The 20,128-nt window shown below is 37.7% G+C and overlaps 2 protein-coding genes across 3 annotated transcripts; both read right to left on the bottom strand.

Moving 5' to 3' along the window:
• LOC104790377 (TLC domain-containing protein At5g14285-like) lies at window positions 7,325–8,401 on the bottom strand. Its single transcript, XM_010516117.2, has one exon. It carries the CDS (start codon window positions 8,179–8,181, stop codon window positions 7,432–7,434), a length of 750 nt encoding a protein of 249 aa, XP_010514419.1. The 5' UTR covers window positions 8,182–8,401; the 3' UTR covers window positions 7,325–7,431.
• Window positions 8,876–14,469, bottom strand: LOC104790378 (transcription factor GTE8). Of its 2 annotated transcripts, none has more exons than XM_010516119.2 (11): window positions 14,116–14,469; window positions 12,343–13,645; window positions 12,226–12,268; window positions 12,054–12,116; window positions 11,470–11,540; window positions 11,326–11,392; window positions 10,978–11,058; window positions 10,778–10,887; window positions 10,222–10,291; window positions 9,975–10,117; window positions 8,876–9,791 (listed from the first exon to the last, which is right to left on the bottom strand). In XM_010516119.2, the coding sequence occupies exons 2-11, from the start codon at window positions 13,573–13,575 to the stop codon at window positions 9,225–9,227; spliced, it is 2,448 nt and encodes an 815-aa protein (XP_010514421.1). In that variant the 5' UTR covers window positions 13,576–13,645; window positions 14,116–14,469; the 3' UTR covers window positions 8,876–9,224. The 2 variants fall into 2 exon arrangements, with proteins under 2 accessions (XP_010514421.1, XP_010514420.1); XM_010516118.2 differs by having other exon boundaries at window positions 13,992–14,466.

Raw genomic sequence — 20,128 nt, forward strand, 5'->3', positions numbered from 1 at the left:
TTAAAGAACACAACTCAGCCTTCACGTATATTACTGTTAAACGACGTCGTCCGATATATTGTTTTAGTATAAATTATGGGATTTTAAGTGATTTATTGCTTTAGTAATCGAGATCGAGTCAAAATGATGGCGCATAGAGATATTTACGGCGGCAACTCTAGGGCTGATGAGAAAACTCCTTCTGAAGCTCTAGTTGAGGTAGATCTCAGGACTATCTTAAATCTCAAAGCAGTATCTTAATATTGTGTTTGTGGAACTGTAGGAGCTGAATCGTAATGAAATAAATATGAAAATGAGGTACGGCGAAATCCGGAGGAGTGACAAGGGCGTTCGAATCGGGTGTAGTTGCAGTGCGGTGCTTCTCGTTGCCACTTCCAATGATCCTAGCACGAGAGGAGAACGTTATTTCAGTTGTCCGTATGACATCACAGATGTAAAGATTTTGTACTCTTATTTTTGAGTTTTGTGTTCTGCTTCTGATTTTTTATTTAGTGTAATATGAATTATGTACTATTTGTAAGGGTCCCGGTCAAGGCTGCGGTTTCAGGAAGTGGTGGACTGATGCATTGCGCGAAGAGTTTAGGGTTATTCAGGAGGAGAAGAATGAGATGAAGAAGGACTTGGATGCAGCCAAGAAGCGCATCGAGATTCAAGAAGAAATGATCTTGAATATAGAAAAAAAATATGACGCGCTGGAGAAGAAGTTCGAGAGCTTGAACAAGTATCTGTGATATTAGTCAAGCTCCGTTGTGGTGTTTTTTTTTATATTTGGAATTGATATGAACTTTCTATGTTGTGGTGTTTTATCAATCCATTTTAATAACTTAGTCATGATTAATCATAACTCAGCCGTCATAAACGATATCTCAGCCAACCCCCAAATTAAAATGACTAAATAACCGACCATACCGAACTGAACAGAAAAAATAATATCTTCCAATTTGGTATTTTTGTATTGGTATGTTTGGTTAATTTCGGTTATATCCGGCTTACTTTCGGTTATATCAGGCTAATCTACTTAATTACAATATATTTTGGGTTATTTATGGTTATATATTAATCTAACCGACCCATAACCGGAAATAACCAAAAAAAACTTTTGTTTTTTTAAAAAAATATTCAAAGGATAATAATGTTAAGACTTCTCCATATTACCACCTTAAACCAAACACATTAAAACACATTAGAACCAAAACCAAAAAAAAAAATGTTACTCATCTGAACCCTACACCTCAAACCCTAAACCCTAACCCTAACCCTAACCCCTAAACGGCATGTGTTGTATGTTTTACACATTCTGATGAGAATGTGTAAAAATTAATCTTTCTCTATAATTATTACTTTTTATTGGTTATAATAATTGTAATATTCATATTTCAATTGTATATTTAAATATTGAGTTATAATAATGTAAAATTACAAATATTTCATAAGTCAGTCGTGTAAGTCAATAACTCAGCCATCACTTTGTCATTTTGTCAGAATTTTTTTATTTTTTATTCGAATTTTGGAGTTCAATTTTTTAATTATTTTGTATAATATATTATGAAAAAGCTAACTTTATAAATTTATTACGCTTGTGGATATGAGCAGACACAGAATTATTGTTTGGGTTTCCCCAACAACACTTTTTGTAATTTCGAGGCATGGCACGAAAGACTAAACGAAGTCGTACCAAATACATAACTCAGCCGTACGAAGTACATAACTCAGTTGTAAAATTACATAACTCAGCCATAACATATATGTTTATTTAATAATTAATTATAACTCAGCCATGTGAAGTACATAACTCAGCCGTAACATTGAAAAGATACTAAACAAAGGACTTTCTTATCCAAGTACAATTCCTACCAAAAGAAATCCAAATGTTTTCAATATCCAAGTACAAGTCCTACCAAAAGAAATCCTAATTTTTTTACATATCCAAGTACAAGTCCTACCAAAAGAAATACAAATGTTTTCTACTTGAATTGATTCATAAAATCAGGTGCTTCATCGTAGATTTCTGCTGCCATTTTAACACGTAGAGCATGGATATTTTGATCACAGATGCCATCGAAAGACACACCAAGCGCTAGACATTCTATAAAATTTAAAGCGTACACGCCACAATCACCAACCTGTACGTTTTGCGGGACCTTGGAGACAGTCCTCCTCCTGAAGGTAAACTGTTTGTGCGTAGGTGTACGATATTTGTGAGGAACGTTCTCATTCATCATTGTTGGAATCATCCGCGTAAACGCCCTACAAGCAGTCAATATTTTTTCCTCACTTTCTTTGGTTACTTGTCCGACGATGCTATCATAGCAATCAATATGCTTTCTGATGAGATCCACTTGCAGCGCCACCCAGTGATCGCCTCCAGTTTGTGTAGTAATATACAGGTGATCGACATCCTCAATCCACCTCAAATTTGTCTTTTCATCTGAAGGTACTAAACCTTTCACTAAATCTTCAAAACTATTGCCAGTTAATTTAAACAGGTTGGGTTTAATCACGAACTGAGCATAGTTAAACACCATCATACTACTGAACCAAGGGTCTATAAACGCAATTCGTTTGTTGTGATATGGGAAGGGATATCGGTTGTACCTTTTCCTAAGGAGTCTCATAAACGCGGCCAGGTGCTGTAAAAAAGATAACAGAGTAAAAAACAACAACTCAGCCACTATGTTTTAAATAACTCAGACATCGACAACAATAACTAAGACATTAAGATAAACTTACTTCATCAGTAAGCCACCCATATATACCATAATTTTCTGGCCTCACTGGCCACTCCTTTCGTTCGGTGATTAGCTTCCTATGGAATTCAATTTCGATTACGCCTTTTGTTAACGGACTATTCCTAACAAACAAATAAACACAAGTTAATATAATGTTAACAAGCTGTGATTAACTTGTTAAGAAAAAGGGTCTAAAGGGTCATACTCGGCGCTCTTTAGGAACTCATAAAGTTTCTGCAACTTGACCGGATCAACAGGTGCCAGAGGATCATATATTCCAGGTCCAGGTACTCAGTTCTTCCTCATGCACGTCAGTCCGTTGTCTCCAATATAAGGAAAAATCCTCGCTTGTGTAGCTTGTTGTGTATTCAATGCACTTCCATTTGTGGACAACTTAACACTCTCCAGCCTAAAAGCTTTAATTCTATCAAGCCTAATCTTTTCCTCCTCATCATCCTCAGATTCAGGTTCAAGTTTGTTGGCTTCAGCAATATACTCGGCTGTCATATCACATAGACATTCTGCATCAGCTTCTGCACCAGCTTCTGAATGTCTCCAGCCGCAGCTATTTCTTCGGCCTTCTTTGCCGCAACTACTTCTTTGGCCTTCTTTGCAGCCGCCTCTAAATCTTTGGCATTTCTCCTCGTGAAAGGCCGTGTTATCGTATCAGCTGGTTTCTTAGCAGCTGGAGACTTTTTAGCAGCTGGAAAATCCTTAGCATTTGGAGACCTCTGAATGAAATCAAGAGGATTATCATAATCATTCATCAGATTCTTACTGATCCCATCCAAACCACTACCAACAACAGATTTCTTTTCATGTATAACATAGCGAAGACAATTAAAGATAATGATAACTCAACCTAAACATTCTGGATAATCAGCCATAAAATTAACAGAAATCAGACATTACCGGAGGACTGTTGACAGAGTAGTTTTCTTGCATTTTTCCTGGAATGACTGGTGGACCTTTCGGTGACAGTAGTTTCGCCTGAAGGTTTGGTGGTACCAGGGTCTTTATTTTGAAATTTGAATCCTCAGATGCCGTGTTTTCCGCAGGTCCCGTGTTTTGGCTATTTGTCCAACACCCATGGAAAGCACGTGATCTTTCATCTGTTCGATATCACGCGCAAAAGACCCAAACCTGGTTTCCATCCTTTCATTCATCTTCTTTTCCAAACTATCTCCAATCTTCTTCTCCAGATCAGAAGGCATATTGGCAATGTTTGTATCAAGGGTGTCAAACCTTGAGTTTAACTTCATCACCAAGTTAGCAAGAGTTCTAACCGACACATCTTCCCCCGCATCTTCCTCCTCACTAACCAACTAAAACAAATACACAAAAGGTTACATAAAATATAAACTCACTATACACTACATAACTTACCTTTTTTCCTTTCTTCTTCCTCTCCTGTGCAGCTCCTGCCCCTTCACCTGATCCACCACCCTGAAAGGTGGAAGTTTCATCCTTCTGGACTTTCCGCTTCTTTGCGGGAGGAGATTCAGGCTCAACCGCTGCTTTAGCTTTCTTTTTCTTTTTCTTCTTATCACTCCCACCCTTAGCCTCCCAAAAACCTTTAACAAAGGTATCCATATGTATGTCCTCGATCAGGCGATCCACAGCTGGGTCGTCTACTTGATATGGCCACGTATGAAATAGATCGCAACCATTTTCCATCATAACCATTTTACAGACATGCAGCTGTAACATAAGAGATTGTGAAACCCATCAGTAAGTTTTAACTCAGCCATCACTAAATCATAACTCAGCCATAACAGAAACATAAATCAGCCATAAAATTAGCATAAATCAGTCATCATACCATAACTCATCCATTACTAAACCTTGACTCAGCAATCACCAAACCATAACTCAGCAATCACTAAACCATAACTCAGCAATCACTCAACTAAATAATAACTCAACCACCACTGATAAACCATATCTTAGCCATCATTTAAAACAATAACTCAGCCAGTAACTATCAGTCTATCATAACACAATCAAAACCTTACCTCACCAAGCGCTCCGATCTCTTCAACAAAAACTGTTTCCATCGTTGAACGTGTACGGTTTCCATGCCATCGAAGCAACGGTATGACATCATCTTCAGCTGATGCATTCCCAAAACGATCTCCAAAGCATTTGATGGACTCATACGCCCAAGCCTGTAACACGGGTGTAAACCCACTGAGGGTGTACGACTTTCCCGTAGGGTTCAACATCTTTATGGAATCAACAAGAGCTTCAAATGCTGACCGACCCCACGGATACGTCTTCATTGCTTCATCATCAAAAACTCTTTTGGCACTTTCATATGGAATTCTACAGTTATGATGCAAACCATAAAGTCCAATGTGTTGAAGAAGCAACAGCCCCAACCATTTACGATGATCAAGGTTAACCCATTGCCGGCACACTTTTAATGCTTCCCTGAGTTCATTTAATGATGGGCCTTCCCCACTAGGCACTTTCAAAAGTCTGAAGAACTCTTTGTGTTCCTCTTCAAGTTCAAACCGTTCAGTAGGCATTGGGTCTATGTTTAACCCCGTCACATGAGCAAATTCATTCAACCCAAACCTGATAGGTTGACCGCCGACGACAAACCAAAGCTCCTTCTTATATACCCTTAACTGGTTACATAGTAGGAAATGTACTAGCTTACCAGACCAGACGAATTGACTATCAACTAGCTTAGAGATTATTCCAATAGGTAGATCCTTCGTTTTTTCCCACACATCATGTCCTATTGCTTCCCTAATCGCAGGGAATTCTTCCATCCTGAAATTGGTATTAATTTCTCTTAACTCTAGATTAGAGTTTCCTTCAGCGTATAGTCTTGGGGGGTAATCCCTTGCTTGTTCTTCAGAAATAATCACCATCGACATCTGATAAATAATATAATTCAACAGTAAAGCATAAAATAAATCAGCCATAACATAAAACAAACTCATACACAAAGTATAACATAACTCAGCCACAAATACATAAATCAAATCCAAAGCACAAAATAACTCAGTCACCAATACAAAACTCAGTCGTAACTCAGCCGCAAAATAAAACAAATCAGCCATCGAATCGAATATATCTAACAAATCAGCCGTAAACCCTAGAAGTAAATCAACCATCGAATCGAATATATCTAAAAAATCAGCCGGCATTAATTACGGCGATAATCAGCCGTAAATCATCGATAAAAACCCACATTCAGCCGGAAAACTCGAAACTAAACACTCGACACATACTAGATAGTTTAAACGAAGACGAACACGACGACGAAGAGAGTGAGAGCGACGACAAAGAGATCAGGGTTTTTGTGAGCAAAGACGGCGAGAGATGACGGCGAGAGATTGACAGCAAGAGAGTGGACACAGTGCGAGTATCGCCGGCGACAAGAGACGACGAGAGAGAGTTTTTTTTTCGCGGTTTGTGAACAATGAAAACTATTCACTTTCCCTCTCTTTGATATAAACAAGAAAAAACAACTGTCGATCTAAAAAAAAACTGCTTAGTGATGTGTCGATCTGATGTGTATTTTTTTTTATTTTTTTACTCAAAATCGAAAAACTAAACCCAAGGGATAAATTGTAATTATACACAGGGAACTAAACATTTGAGTAATTTTCTTTGTTTAATAACATATGAGTAATAAACCAATTTTTGGAGAACATTTGTGTGTAATTGTTTCAAATATATTTATAGCCGTTAGAGCTTAAAGTTTGTTTACAAGTCAAAACTACATCTATATATACGTTTTCTACAATGTTATTGAAGACTTGTTTGTTCTTTGGCTTCATTCAATTATCCATTATCTTATCTAGATGATCTGTAATCTTTAAGCATGCTTCTCTTGTGCGGTTGTTTAAATTTTACCCTTATCTCTTCCACACTTAATTAGGTTGCTTTTAAACTATTTCTTCAATCCAAATGAAGAAAGGCAAAACATAAATAAACATAAGAGAGGTTTTAATAAACTTACAGAGGGAATAAATTCCAATTCAAGTCTTAATTTGAAGCATACATTACAATATTACAAAACCCAATAATGTGGACCATGGATTTGTTCGTACATATGTTGTGGATGTCATGGACACTTTGTACTTTAGACTTTTTATGATTGTCCGAGGCAATGATCTCTATATCATTAATATATATATATATTGATTGATCGGGATTGTAAATTGTAGTACTATATATATTTCTTAGGTTATTAAAACTGTTAATAATTTAGTAGACCTTAATTAGTTGTTGTATTAATAAAGAAGCAAAATTGTATGATTATGTCTTGTCTTGAGCCACCCACAGTCCCACACTTCAAACAAAGTTAGGACATCTTCTTATATAGTTTAACCATATATAAATTTATAGATATTCGATATAGTCATCCCCAAGTTTTCTATGCTTTAGACTTGGTGGTTGTGTGTGACATTCTTTCTTATAGAAACTTTCGTCTCAACGACTTAGGACAAACTCAATAATAATTCAAAGTATTACTTTGAAAAATCTTAAGTAGATAGATATAAACCTTTGAGGCTTTGACTATCGTTAATTATTTTGAATATATTTTTTAATAAATTTGTTTCGAACTTTTAAAATTCACGCTTTAAATTAAGTAATAAATATAAAAAGATTGAACACAATTTGATTCGGTGATATTATTTTACGCTCAAATTAGATAACAAATCTAAAATTCTATGAACTTTTATTCAACTTTTTTGGTAAATTTGGAATATCTTTCCTGAAAAAAGATTACCCATAAATTCCAGATCCAAAGGATACTAACGGTAGCGGCAACGACAATAACGACGGTCCACGAGACCCAGACCCATCTTGGTATGACGTCATCAGCGCCTCCGCTGACGTAAAACCACGTCATCTTAACGATAAGCAGCGGCGCCAGGACGCACCTGCAGACGCTATACGACGCGTAAAACGGCAGCGTCACGAAACGGCGCAAACGCACCGCGAGTGGCGCGTCTGGACCATGCGCATCCGCGAGCGTCCACGTGTTCTGGCACGCGCTCGTGGCCTCGGCGACGACGAGTAGGGCTAGGAGAGCACACGCGCCGTGGGCGACCAAATAACGGCAGGTGAGGAAAACGAAGAGCACGGCGGCGTGGTGAGCGGCGAAGAGCGTGTCTCCGCCGGCTGGGGACGGGAACACGGCGAGGTGGAGGAGATCGGCGAAGAAATAAGCGGAGCTGAAATCGAGAACGGAGTTTTGAGAATCGGTGTTGGCGGAGGAGAAACCGCGGTTAGGATCGGATAACAAGGCATTTCCGGCGAGGAATACGGCGGAGACGCCGTGGAGGAGGGAGATTAAACAGCTGGAAGCGAGAGGACGAGACTCTGGAGTCCAGTTTTTGAAAATGAATAAGTAACCGAGAAGATAAACGAAGATGAAGATTGAGAAGAACAATGGAAGATCTCTGGTGAACGTGATTGGTTCCATTAGTGATAAAATAAGTTGAAGCTTTTTGAAGACGTCGATACATATATATTATATATATATAGAGAGAGAGAGAGAGAGAGAGATGAAGATGATGACACGATGGAGATGGTTGAGGTTTGTTTAGATAATCGGGGAAAAGGGTTTGGTGAGAGGAACACCTAAAACGAAGCCGTTTTTAATGATATGTTTAATCTTTAGAAAGCTGTGTGACTATATCAAATATATATAAAGAACACAAAACATAAGAAAATGAAAGATATTTAAAAGTGAATCCACTTCTTATGTTTTGTGTTCTTTATTTCAGGTTTTAAGAAGTGGATTCACTTTTAAATTGATTTCAGTATATTCAAACTGCTTAAAAAATCATTGAAAATGTGATATCCACTGAAAAATCAGTTTGAATATACTGATTTTTCATCAGTTTGAATATACTGATGATAACAAGCTCAGCTGATGATAACAAACTCATCAGCTTAAAAATCAGTTTTAAACTGATGATAACAAGCTCAGCTGATGAAAAATCAGTATATTCAAATTTTTCTGTAGTAGTAATCACACTTATTTTTATTATGTTCGTTCCGTATGGTTGTCTCAGTTCTGTCACCCTAATTTTTCATTTTGTCGTAATTAAATAACAAAAACATGATGTCATTCAAATATCCATTGATAGATTGTTGTCCGAATCGGATAGAGATGACAAAATGTACAGAGAATCAATGTCAAGAAAAAGATTAGATTCTTACACAAACAAACAATGGTCTTTGACTCTTTTTTTTTTGTTTTTTTTCTCCTTTTTTTTCCTTTTTATAATCATACACTGACTAAGGACTTCTAAGAAAAGTCTCGTGGCAAAAAGCTTCTAAGCGTTTTACATAATTTAAACACCACACTGAGTTAAGAAAGATCCTATCCTGGATAGGCTATCCATGGAGGGCTAAGACCTTCATTTTTTTGTCTCTGTGTGTTCACATACGTGTACCTGCCCTGGCTATTGTACTTTTATATATAATACATGTATATATTATATACACTTCTTCTTTTCGTTAATAGATTTCACCTTCTTCCACGTCGTTGGCTAGTTTTGGAACAGCGGGAGCCTGAGCCTCGGGTTCTTCTACATCATCATTATCGTCTTGTTTCATGTACAGTCCGAGTTTCTCAAGGGGGTTACTTTCTTTGAGGTTGAAACTTCCAAGTGCGTCTAAAGGTCTCTCGGGACTGGTTTCATCTGGTTTTGGAACCGCAGGAGCCTCGGGTTCATCTTCATCATCGTCTTGCTTCATGTACAGTCCGAGTTGCTGAAGAGGGTTATTTCCTCTGAGGTTGAAACTTCCAAGTGCGTCTAAAGGTCTCTCGGGACTGGTTTCATCTGGTTTTGGAACCGTCGCGCGAGCCTCAGGTTCTTCTTCATCATCATCTTGTTTCATGTACAGTCCGAGTTGCTCAAGTGGGTTACTTCCTCTGAGGTTGAAACTTCCAAGTGCATCTAAAGGTCTCTCTGGGCTTGTTTCATCAGCTGAACTTGTTAATTGCTCAGGTGCACTCGAACTCAGCATCTCTAGGTCCTCGAGAAACCGCGAGTTCTCATTGATCTCTACAGTTTTTTCCATCTGCAGGGAAGTCAACGACATATATAAAAAATATATAAGAAATTTCCATCATGTGGATCGTAACTTACATTGGTGGAACACATTCATCAGTAAACGTGCTTCATATTTAAACATGATTATACTTATTTGAGTGTTTTTTAGGGTTCGTGATCCTCTAATGTAAGTCATGTGTTTGCTAATTACCTTCAATAGAGCTTGGCGAGCGGCTTCTCTTTCGAGTTCTCTCTTGCGCTTAGCCTCAGCAGCAGCTTCTGCAGCGGCCTCTGCTTCAGCTTGGCGACGAGCATCTTCAGCAGCCTTTGCTTCAGCTTGTAGCCGTGCTTTCTCTGACAACAAAAGTAGATTATAAGTAAAATAAATGTTCTAGTGTTAAAAGGATCCATAGAAACAACCAAAAGTTAACAAATTGAGTTGTTAATATATAAACAACCTTTCTTCTTTTGCAGTTCGAGTTCTTCTCTTTCTTTGCGCAGCCTTTCTGGATCACCCTTAATACCATTCTGCTCTCAAGAAATATCAAATTCAAACCAAATTAATTCCCAAAGGATCAAGAGGACTGCTTTGAGGATACTGTAGAATATTTGATCCACGCATTTAACTCAGGATCAACTAATGCAAATGCGGTTGTCACTATTGTGTGTGAAAACTAGTCCGCTAATTTAATATCTAGGTCCGTTCTACTACTCTTATGCTCTTTCAGTTTATAGAAGTTTAGAAAGGTAAAACTCAGGTAAAACAATTCTAATACTTTTTGCTTCAAACAAACAAAATAAAACAATTCTAATACATCTCTAAGTTTCTGTGATTGTTTATACTAAATCCAAATACCTACAAAATATAAAACCCAAACGTTATTTCTATTCTTCCTAAACTATCGTTGTTAAACCAGTGCGCCAAACAATTTTACCAAGAGTTCTCGCCAGAAGCATAATCCACTCGCCACTTAAGACTAATAAAGATAGGCTAAATTGAGGATAATTACAGACCTGTGGAAGTGGTTTCTCGCGTGCTTTTAGAATGATATCTGCAAAACGGTTCTTCAACAGCGCAGCTCTATAGCGCTTTTCAGATGAAACTGGAGTCTCTAACATATTTCCTGAAGCATTAAAAGTTGACAAAAGTGTGAGATTACTCACTTCATGGCTCAAATTGAGAAAAAGGGTAACTCCTTCTCTCTACATCTCACCCTCATGTTGGCCATCTGATTCATCAGTACCAGGCTTCTGCTGAGAACATATATCCATCTGCTCCAGCGCACTAGTAGATTCTGTTATGAATACACCAGCGAAACAAACTGTAAATATGTATTTTTAAGAAAATATTTCAACATAATTTTGTATCCACCAGCGATAACAAATGTCTATCTACATTTCCCCATTGTGAGTAACTACAGATATTACAACAGAGTAAATTTTGGATAAACCTCTCCAGGAAACAGAGGGTAGTGCAGAGGAAGTAGGGTGGAGAAGTAAAACTACAATCTTATGAATAATGTTACGACCATAATAAGTATTTAAAGGAGATAAGTACTCACGACATCCTTCAAACTCAATTCTTGTATTTTCATCTATTTGCGCCTCAGAATTTGCAGTTTCAGGCATCTGAAAAGTTACCAACTGCATGTTTTAGATTCATAGGAAATTACATGCCTCAAAAAGCTGAGATTATAGATTTATACCTTCGCAGAATCATCTTGAACCATGGGTTTAGCATCATCAGATAGATCTTCCGAGCTACCAGACTCCGAATCTGAAAAGCAACACTCTATTCAGTAACACACAGAATCTGATACAATAACGTGATGCTACATAAACCTACTAAACATTAGATTCTCGATTCTGCATAGATTTGTTAGCTAAGCTGTAGATTATTTGATCATTATAAAATAGAAAGCTAGGCTGTAGACTTTTATCCTACTGTTCTTCAGAACAAGGCTCCCTCGATGTAATCGCCGGAATCAAATTTAACAAACTTTTAATAATGATTACATCAACAAATGAAATTTTTGACGAACTCCACAACCACCATAGAATTTGATAAGATCTAACTAAGTTATGAAATTCAACAGACAGGAAAAATATTTGCGCAAACAAATAATCATATGGTAACCATACCAATATCATAATATGAACATAGGCTGGAATATATAACTATATAAGCTTCTGATACATACATGAGTTATTGACATATTATAACAATCATAGAGATCTACGACAAGAAAATGTTTAAGGAGTTGACGAATATATATGGGTTGCAACTAACCACTGGAGCTCCTTGAGATAGGAGGTTCATTTCCACCTACATACTCATCAGCCAATTCATTTCCTAGAAAAGGAACACAGAAGCAGAGAAAAAGTAAGACAATTGGTGAACACAGAGACCACTGACCAATATAATCCCGGAACACAATTTGCTAACAGAATTTGATTTTCACCTCGTTGCAGAGATGAAGTGCTCGGTCCTGATCCATTAATAAGCTGCAACAAAAGAAATCCGCTTCGTCTCAGTAAAAAGTTCTACTAAAATGTAATCCAGCAGGTGAGATGATTACCTCTATTTCACATGGTTCAACATTCGCCTGTTTTGCTTCTTTATTTTGTATATATTCATCTAGAAGGTTTTGAAGAGTGACCAGCACTTCATCACTGAGGACATCAATGTCTATCTCAATTTCATCTTCTGCAATTTCTCCTCCATTAGAACTGTGCTTCTTCAAAAAGTCAATTATATGTGCAGGAAGTTCGTCGAGTAGTGATTCGAGTTGTCTGCCCAATCTATGTCTCTCCTCTGCTGTCATAAGTGGCTTCGCGGGTTCTGGAACACTCTCTCTAATAGGTGAAGCCATCTTTCTCTTCTTCTTCGGAGGGACAGATATAGCAGTTTTCCCTTCGTCATTGAGCTCCAATGATACTGCAGGCAACGTTTGCATGCTACACGCTGGTAACTTTTTTTCGATAGTTTTCCACCGCGCTTCAAATAATTTACTAAGGATATCCCCCATAATGTGAACATCATGTCCTGGAGGGTTATATGTCATTGCATTGGTAAATGTAAGCCTCACATCAGCAGCAAACTCATGTGGGCTTGAATATACACCAGAGGCTAAGTTCTTCTTCACTGTCCCTAAGTCCATGGGATGTTTGATGATGGTGAGATAGTCAGGTATGTTCAGTTTCACTACATCAACTGGCGCCTGAAAAACCCAAGAATGCGGATGGGACCACAGCTTTTTCAGCAGCGTGTCACATTGCTTCATCAGTGTAATGTTAGGAGTGCTAGTCATAGGCTCTTTCGAAGACTCAAACTTCCCAGAGGTACCACGATTCCATCCACGAGAAGTCCCAGTCTGATGCCGAACTTTCTTTCCCGATCCCATTGCAAAATCAGAAGGCTTCTTCGTATTGCTGACTCGAGACGATAGCTTATGAGCAGAGCTAAAACCCACCCTATCACTAGTAGAAGACATAGCAACTGGGTTCATTCTCTGCAACTCAGCATTTCTAAGAACTATTTTTGTCTGCTCCAGCTCAAGTTTAAGCCTATATATCAAATCCCTCCTCTCAGACTGTGTCATATTATAGAGGGAAATGACTTGTCTCTGGACACCATAAGGATCTTCATCATTAGAATTCAACATAATACACTTCCGTGCAGGAGTAGTAGAATTCTCAGATGCAGTGACCTCAGTATCAATCTGTGCAGAACTCCCAGAGCCCTCTGATTCATTAGGCGCTTCAAAAGTATTCCGATAATACCCTCCCGGGAACGCAGCACTTTCAACCATTGTTTTGTCAAAGAAATTACACAGATACAATCAAATCCTCACCAGCTTCTACAGCTCATTTACAAGAGACCTGCATCATACATATCTATTCACTTAATCCACAGAAACTAATATTTCCCCGCTCTAAACCACAAAGAATGTTCCTTTTAATTGCAACATTTTCGTAAAATTTCGACAGGGGCAAAAAAGCTTGTTATAACACAACAAGCCAGATCTAATCAAAGTGAAATAAAGAACGCATGATTCTAAAAAGCCTGAAATACAACCGTAAAAAATTAAACCTTTGCCATTCCAAATTTCAGTTTATCTAGTTTTTGGATTCCAAAATTCGAAACCCTAGCCTGATGCCAAATTCAATTGAAACCTAATCATTCGAATTGAGAAAACCCAACAAATTAAAAAAGATCGAATTTTACCATTTGCATCTCCTACAGCTGAATCCTCACAAATTTTTCACAAACCCTCCTCTTCCCACAGAAATTAACTTTCAAATCAGACAACACGGAGCTTCGAAAATCTAAATCTCAGACGCGAGCTCACCAGAGAAGAAGCGATGATCTCGAGAAGAATTATCCCAGAAGATTTCACCGAAACCCTAGAATAAAAATCGCCCCCCAATTCCGGAATCTCCTAAGATCCGTGAACCATATCCACAAACACGGCACAAAGTAGAAGATTGAACAACCAAAAACCCTTGAATCTGGAAATTGACTACGAATCCAAACCTGAATCTCTCGTGACCACCAAATCGAAGACAACCCTTAAAAGATCAGAGCTTCCCCGTGATAAAACAAAACAAAAAAGAAGAAGCGAGACAAAAACGAAGTCGATGAAGACTCAGAGAGAGAGAGAGAGGAAAAAAAAAGTTTCTTACATTAATTTTATGTTTAAAAATATATAGTTCACCGACAAAAGCCTACCTCTAATTTTCAGATCAGACGGTTTATACTGATTGAAGGACTAGCCGCCAGATCCATATCTAACGGTTAATGTGATCTTGTCTTGCGCGGATTTAACAACTTTACTTAACGTGCGTTTCCTTTACGTGTCCTACGTGGCAATATTTTTTAACAGGTGGGGAAATTAACGTGTGACGTTATTTGGACAGTGATCATTGACTTTTTATTACTGGTAGTGTTTGTTTGACTGGTTATATTTCTAGAAGACGTACTGGTGTGGTGAGTGAGTTCACTAGCTAAATGAAAAACGACATGGGAGTCTGTAGTTGAAACGTAAAACCGACATGTATTCTTCTGAAGTGTGCCGTTTATTGATTTTCTTGTTCGGAGGACAAGTGTTTTAATATACTAAATTATTAATCCGAGAAAAAATTTGTGGAGATTAATATGATGGGAATATATAGCTCAAACAATTAACAGTATTTTTTCAGAATTTGACACGAAGCAAATTAGTGAGGAACTTGTTTGGTCTAAAAACAACTGGATGGGCTAGGCCCGTTTTGATTTTATTACAAATAAAATCAATTTAATATAGAAAAATACCTAAAATAACACTAAAACAAGTTTTATTGACAATTATAATACATTCCATAAATTTCCAAAAATAGTATAATTTAACATATTTAAATATTTAAAATTAATTTTTAAAATTTTGTTTTTTATGTTTGGGTTCTCAATTTCACATTTAGAGTATAATTTTGAGGGGTAGGGTTTAGTATTTTGAATTTAGGATTTAATTTTAAAAGATTAATTGGTGTTATTTTTGAAATTTTAGAGATGTTGTGATAAGTTTGGAAAAAAAACTTTTTTTGTGCTATTTCGAGAATCTCCAAATAATATATCTGCCACATAAACGATCTCGTAATGGTGGATTTGGTTTTGATTTGGGTCCTCGGTTTTTCTTCTCTTTAACTATTAGTTTGGTTACTTCGGTGTATCATGTATGTAAAACATTAATCGAACTGCGTTTAACTAGACGCAACGGTTTGATCATTGTTGAGGCCTTGTGGGGCCACCTTTAGGACCGCCAATGTTTATTCTTTATAGTCAAGGTCCTGAGTGATGTCACACATTTGTCATCAATCATTGGTTCTTCACTAGTTTACAAAATTGTCTCACCCATAATCTTCGCCATATTATAATTCGATTTTTGAAAACGCAACTCTCAGCATCAAACACTGAATGTATTTGGAAAACATGCACGTTCACAGTCCCTTTGATAAGCTTTGAATCTCACCCAAGCGGCCTTGAAAGCTTCATCTGGTCTTTTTTTGAAAGAGGACAGTTTAACTCTCAACTCATCTGACATTGCATCATCATAGAAGTAGTTAAGGAATGCCACCTTGACGTCACGCCAATTTGTCAGTGATCCAGTTGGCAACTGCTTCAACCACTGAGATGCCTCTCCTGCAAGTGAGTAAGGAAAGATTTTGCAGTAGATGTAATCCTCGGTCACTCCATTAGCATTGATACTAGTCACCAGATCCTCCAACTGCTCAATGTGGTCCAAAGGCTTCTCATTGGGTAGGTTAGAGAAAGTTCTTTGCCCAACTAGTTGAAAGTAAGCAGGTTTCAACTCAAAATCATTCCTCTGGAATGGAGGAGGAACAATAGCAGACAGGTTTTCATACACAAGATAAGCCCGGTTGTAGTCAGCAATGGTCCTGATCAAGTCTCGGTTGTTCTCCTGTCTTCGAACTGGATTATTAACGTGGTTTGCAGCTCCACGTCTGTCTGCAGGAAGGGGGTGTCAATCGATGCCATGTTGGTTGTTCTACAAGAATTTGCTACAAGAATTTGCTTGTTCTACAAGAATTTGCAGGAAGTCTCGGTTGTTCTACAAGAATTTGCTTGTTTCCGACAGCAGCCTGCTCATTGACAACAATAACTTCAGCAATAACATTCCCTTATGCATCAAGCTTTTGGCCATGCTCATTGCGCAAGTGGCCATCTTGATCCCTCAAAGCACCATCCTCATCACGAACCAAAATTATTGGGTTAACCATCTTCAAGGATTTGGCTGCTTTTCTGTTCTCACTCTCAAGTTTTCCCAACTCTTGGTTTGAAAGCTTCACAGTAGGAGTAGTCTTGTTGCTTCTTGTGTGAGGTCTTGGAGGCATGCACCTGAAACACCAAAGAGAAGAAAAACAAAAACGTGTAAGTAGAAAATAAAAAAAAGAAAAATTTAGACGAAAAACAAAACTTAAATCTAATGGTAGATCAAAGAGTCCCTGGCAACGGCGCCAAAATTTGATATGCTCAAATTAATCCCTGGAGCTACTCTCTCATACAAGAGATCAAAGTAGTACTTAGGGGTCAAATCCACAGAGAGTCAAGATCAAACACAATAAATTATAGAGTTTCGTTATTAAGCTAAACAGATTGGTTTAAATCAATAAAAGCAATGCAAAATATTAAACTAAACTTGTTGTGAATTCAGGAAATCAAAAGGTTAAGTCTATGGAATTTCTCAGGTAATTATGAAGTATTAAATCAATAAATTAATTAGGGTTCATGCAATAAAAATCAGATCTAGAACTCTAAACTTTTTGGTAAAATAATTCAGTTGTCATTGCAATTATTATCTAAATTTAAAACCAGAAAATCCAAATCTCTTTGTAAAATTCTAAGTTAAAAATCAGCTTTAAGAATAGGTTTAGAAAAGTTCACAAAATCACTAAATCAAATCTCTTTGTAAAAAGTAATTTTGCTCATCAATGGTTTTAATCAGAAAAATAATTATATTCTCATATCAATTAATTTCCCTAAGATAATAATTGTAGGTGATCAATCAAGAATTATTGTGAAGAACAACCAAGGATGAAAATCATAAAGGTTAAGAACCCTAAAATCACAGATCTAATAAATCATAAAAACCCTGTGAAAAACCCTAAACCTAACAAGCAAACTACTCAGACATAATTAATGAAGAACAAATCATTCTGAATAATAAGCAATAGATATTAAAAAGTAAGAAGGGAGTTCAAGAATTCTTCTCTACAAAGTAGTTCAGATCTCTTTTCTCTCCCAAAAGCTCTCAATATCTCTCTCAAAAAGCTGCTAGAAAATAACTTGGTAGAATAAAACTTAGCGGTTTTCTAAAACCCAAAAACAATATATATATATATATGTCCTAAAACACGTGAGGGACTTGTGTTGCAATTTTAGAAAACTTTGGGCAGAATTGTAAAAATTCCAATTTCTTGTTCTCTCGTCGGATAAACAGGGTTGTCGATCGATGCTCTCACTCTGATCCGACTCCAAGTTCTTTTCCTTCGCTTAAATGCTCCAAAATCATCCAAATTGCTCCACTTCGCTCCATCCGTGCCAAAATCCTAGATAACCTGTAAAGACTCAAAAACAACCTAGAAACAAACGAAAAGACTCAAACCTAGGTCACATGTTAGCTTAAGTCAAACCTAGGTCACATGTTAGCTTAAGGAGATGTCACTTTCATTATGAGTAATTGTGCACAGTATCTTGTATAGGAACTAAATGAAGTAAGAAAAGAGATTATCTCTTTCTCCATTACACTCTACAATTCTCATATTCTTACTACTCTGTTTTTATTCTGTTTTTGTTTTGCTCTGTTCTAATCTCTGGTCTAATCTCTGTTTGATACCACGCTACTTCACAAATCTCTCCATACTCTACCAGTTACCTTTGTCCCTCTTAAAACTTACAGTCGTGTGTAACGTTTTCACCGAAGAGTAACTTGGTGATGCCGAGAAAGGTAAAAGGCTTAGCTCGATTGTGTTGTCGTTGCGGTTTGTTGTGTTGAATATTGAATCAGGAGCATAAACCAACTGAACTAGAAATCTCTGCATAATGAGAGTCTAGAACCGGAAGCTTATTGTCGTGAAATTGAGGGTCGTAGACTTGTGTGGTTGATGTTCACGTGTAGTGTAGTCGAGGTGGTTCGTGAGATTTGTTGGTTGGTTTAGAAGTTGTTATTAAACCAAACTCGATTAGGTTATCGTGAGTGTTTGTGGTTGATGTGGTAAAGTTTAAAGTGAGATGTTCTTGTTATAGAAAAGTGAGGCAAAGGGGAAGAGAAGAGAAAGAGCCATGATGAGAGGAGAGAAAAGTTACGTTCCGGAGATGGTGCAAACCATTGAGGGATCTGGTTAGTCCTTCCATGGCTGTGGGAAGCTTCTTTGGTGGTGGAAGAACAAGGCCTGAGTAAATAGTACTGAAGAAGAGTAAGAAAGTGGAAGAAGGTTGGAGATAAAAGCAGTGTGTAGGAGCCGACTTTGGAGGCTCGTCGACGCCGGATCCGACATTGGTTTGGAAAGGTGATGTTATTGGTGTGATCTCCAACAAGCCAAGAGTGCATAGCAATTAGCGGATTATTACTCGGAGTTAAATTGAAGGAGTTATGCTCGTTACTTCATAGACAAGTAATTGCTGGAAAGGTAATTGCTGGTAAATGGTACAATTTATGCCAAGTATGGAACATGTGCGTTTCCGAGTTCCGGTTTTGCGAGGACGGTTCCCTTCGAACCAGATGGAATCAGCTCACGACTAAAGATTCTATGGAAAGATCTCTCTGTCTAGAATCTATAGCTGCTGACGGACCTTGATTTGGGGTTATATTCAGGAAGCTATGGACGTTTCTTTCTGGTCCAGTAATTGCAGATCTTGAAGCCTCGAAACAGTTCGTGTTGGCCTCTTTGAGGCAACGTTTGGGAGTTCAAAACTTGTCCGATCTTCACGAAATTTGGTACAGAGCTGAATGAAACTACTGGCTAGGTAATGAATGGTGGGTTGCGTTTCTAACGGTTAGTTTGTGTTTTATTTGAATATTTATATAATCTTTTGTATGGATTGAATTGTGTTGAGTTGTGTTGTTGGCTGAACCAACAAGCTCGGTTTGAGCTGAAACCTCTTTAAGCTTATGGACAAGGTCATGGGTGGTTGTAGAATCAAGTTAGAGCTTAGGAGTGTCGGGTTAAAGCTAAGACAATGAATCGATGGATTCAAACCATGTCGATTGTTACTCGGTCGCTATGGGTGGTTGGTTATGCGACTCAGTAACTAGATGAAGTGGTGTTTAGGATACGTGTTTACGTGGTTTGTTCGGGTGGATCACGAAGTGGTCAGTTTGAAGAGGAATTATAGTCGACAAATGTAAAATGCTTGTGGAGCTGAAGTATGTTTGCATGATTTTTGGTCTTAGCTGCAGAGTATGAGTTAATTTCATCTAGCTAATATTTATGAAGTTTGTGTAAGGAGTGGTTGATGCCAGTTGTCTCGTCGGAATTATGGGGTTCCACTGAGAATGTTTCCCGTGTGTCCGGTATGAGGATTGGGAATCCGAGTGTGGTCGTTTCAACATTAGTGTCGTCAGCCGGATTTAGCTTTGTATTTATCTTTGGTTTCACAACAAGTTGATTAATAAAAATTTCAGATGACATGAACCTGTTATTAGCTTATAGATGCTCGCAGGTGCAGATAGCCGACTTGGAAAAAGATTTCTCAAACGAGGATATTAGAGAAGCCTTACTCTCCCTGCCCTGCAACAAGGCAAGTGGACCAGATGGCTACCCAGTTGAGTTCTTTAAGACATCTTGGAGTGTGATTGGTATAGAGGT

The sequence above is a fragment of the Camelina sativa genome, chromosome 6, assembly GCF_000633955.1.
Source record: "Camelina sativa cultivar DH55 chromosome 6, Cs, whole genome shotgun sequence".
NCBI classification, from domain to species: domain Eukaryota; kingdom Viridiplantae; phylum Streptophyta; class Magnoliopsida; order Brassicales; family Brassicaceae; genus Camelina; species Camelina sativa.

What these genes read in the sequence shown, in the direction of transcription:
- LOC104790377 (XM_010516117.2), bottom strand. Translation starts at nt 8,181, where the DNA reads ATGGAACCAATCACGTTCACCAGAGATCTTCCATTGTTCTTCTCAATC.
- LOC104790378 (XM_010516119.2), bottom strand. Translation starts at nt 13,575, where the DNA reads ATGGTTGAAAGTGCTGCGTTCCCGGGAGGGTATTATCGGAATACTTTT. An exon ending in AATTGAGTTTGAAGGATGTC is followed by an intron (nt 11,059 to 11,325) that starts GTGAGTACTTAT and finishes TATTCATAACAG; the next exon opens with AATCTACTAGTGCGCTGGAG. An exon ending in CGAACTGCAAAAGAAGAAAG is followed by an intron (nt 10,118 to 10,221) that starts GTTGTTTATATA and finishes TTTTGTTGTCAG; the next exon opens with AGAAAGCACGGCTACAAGCT.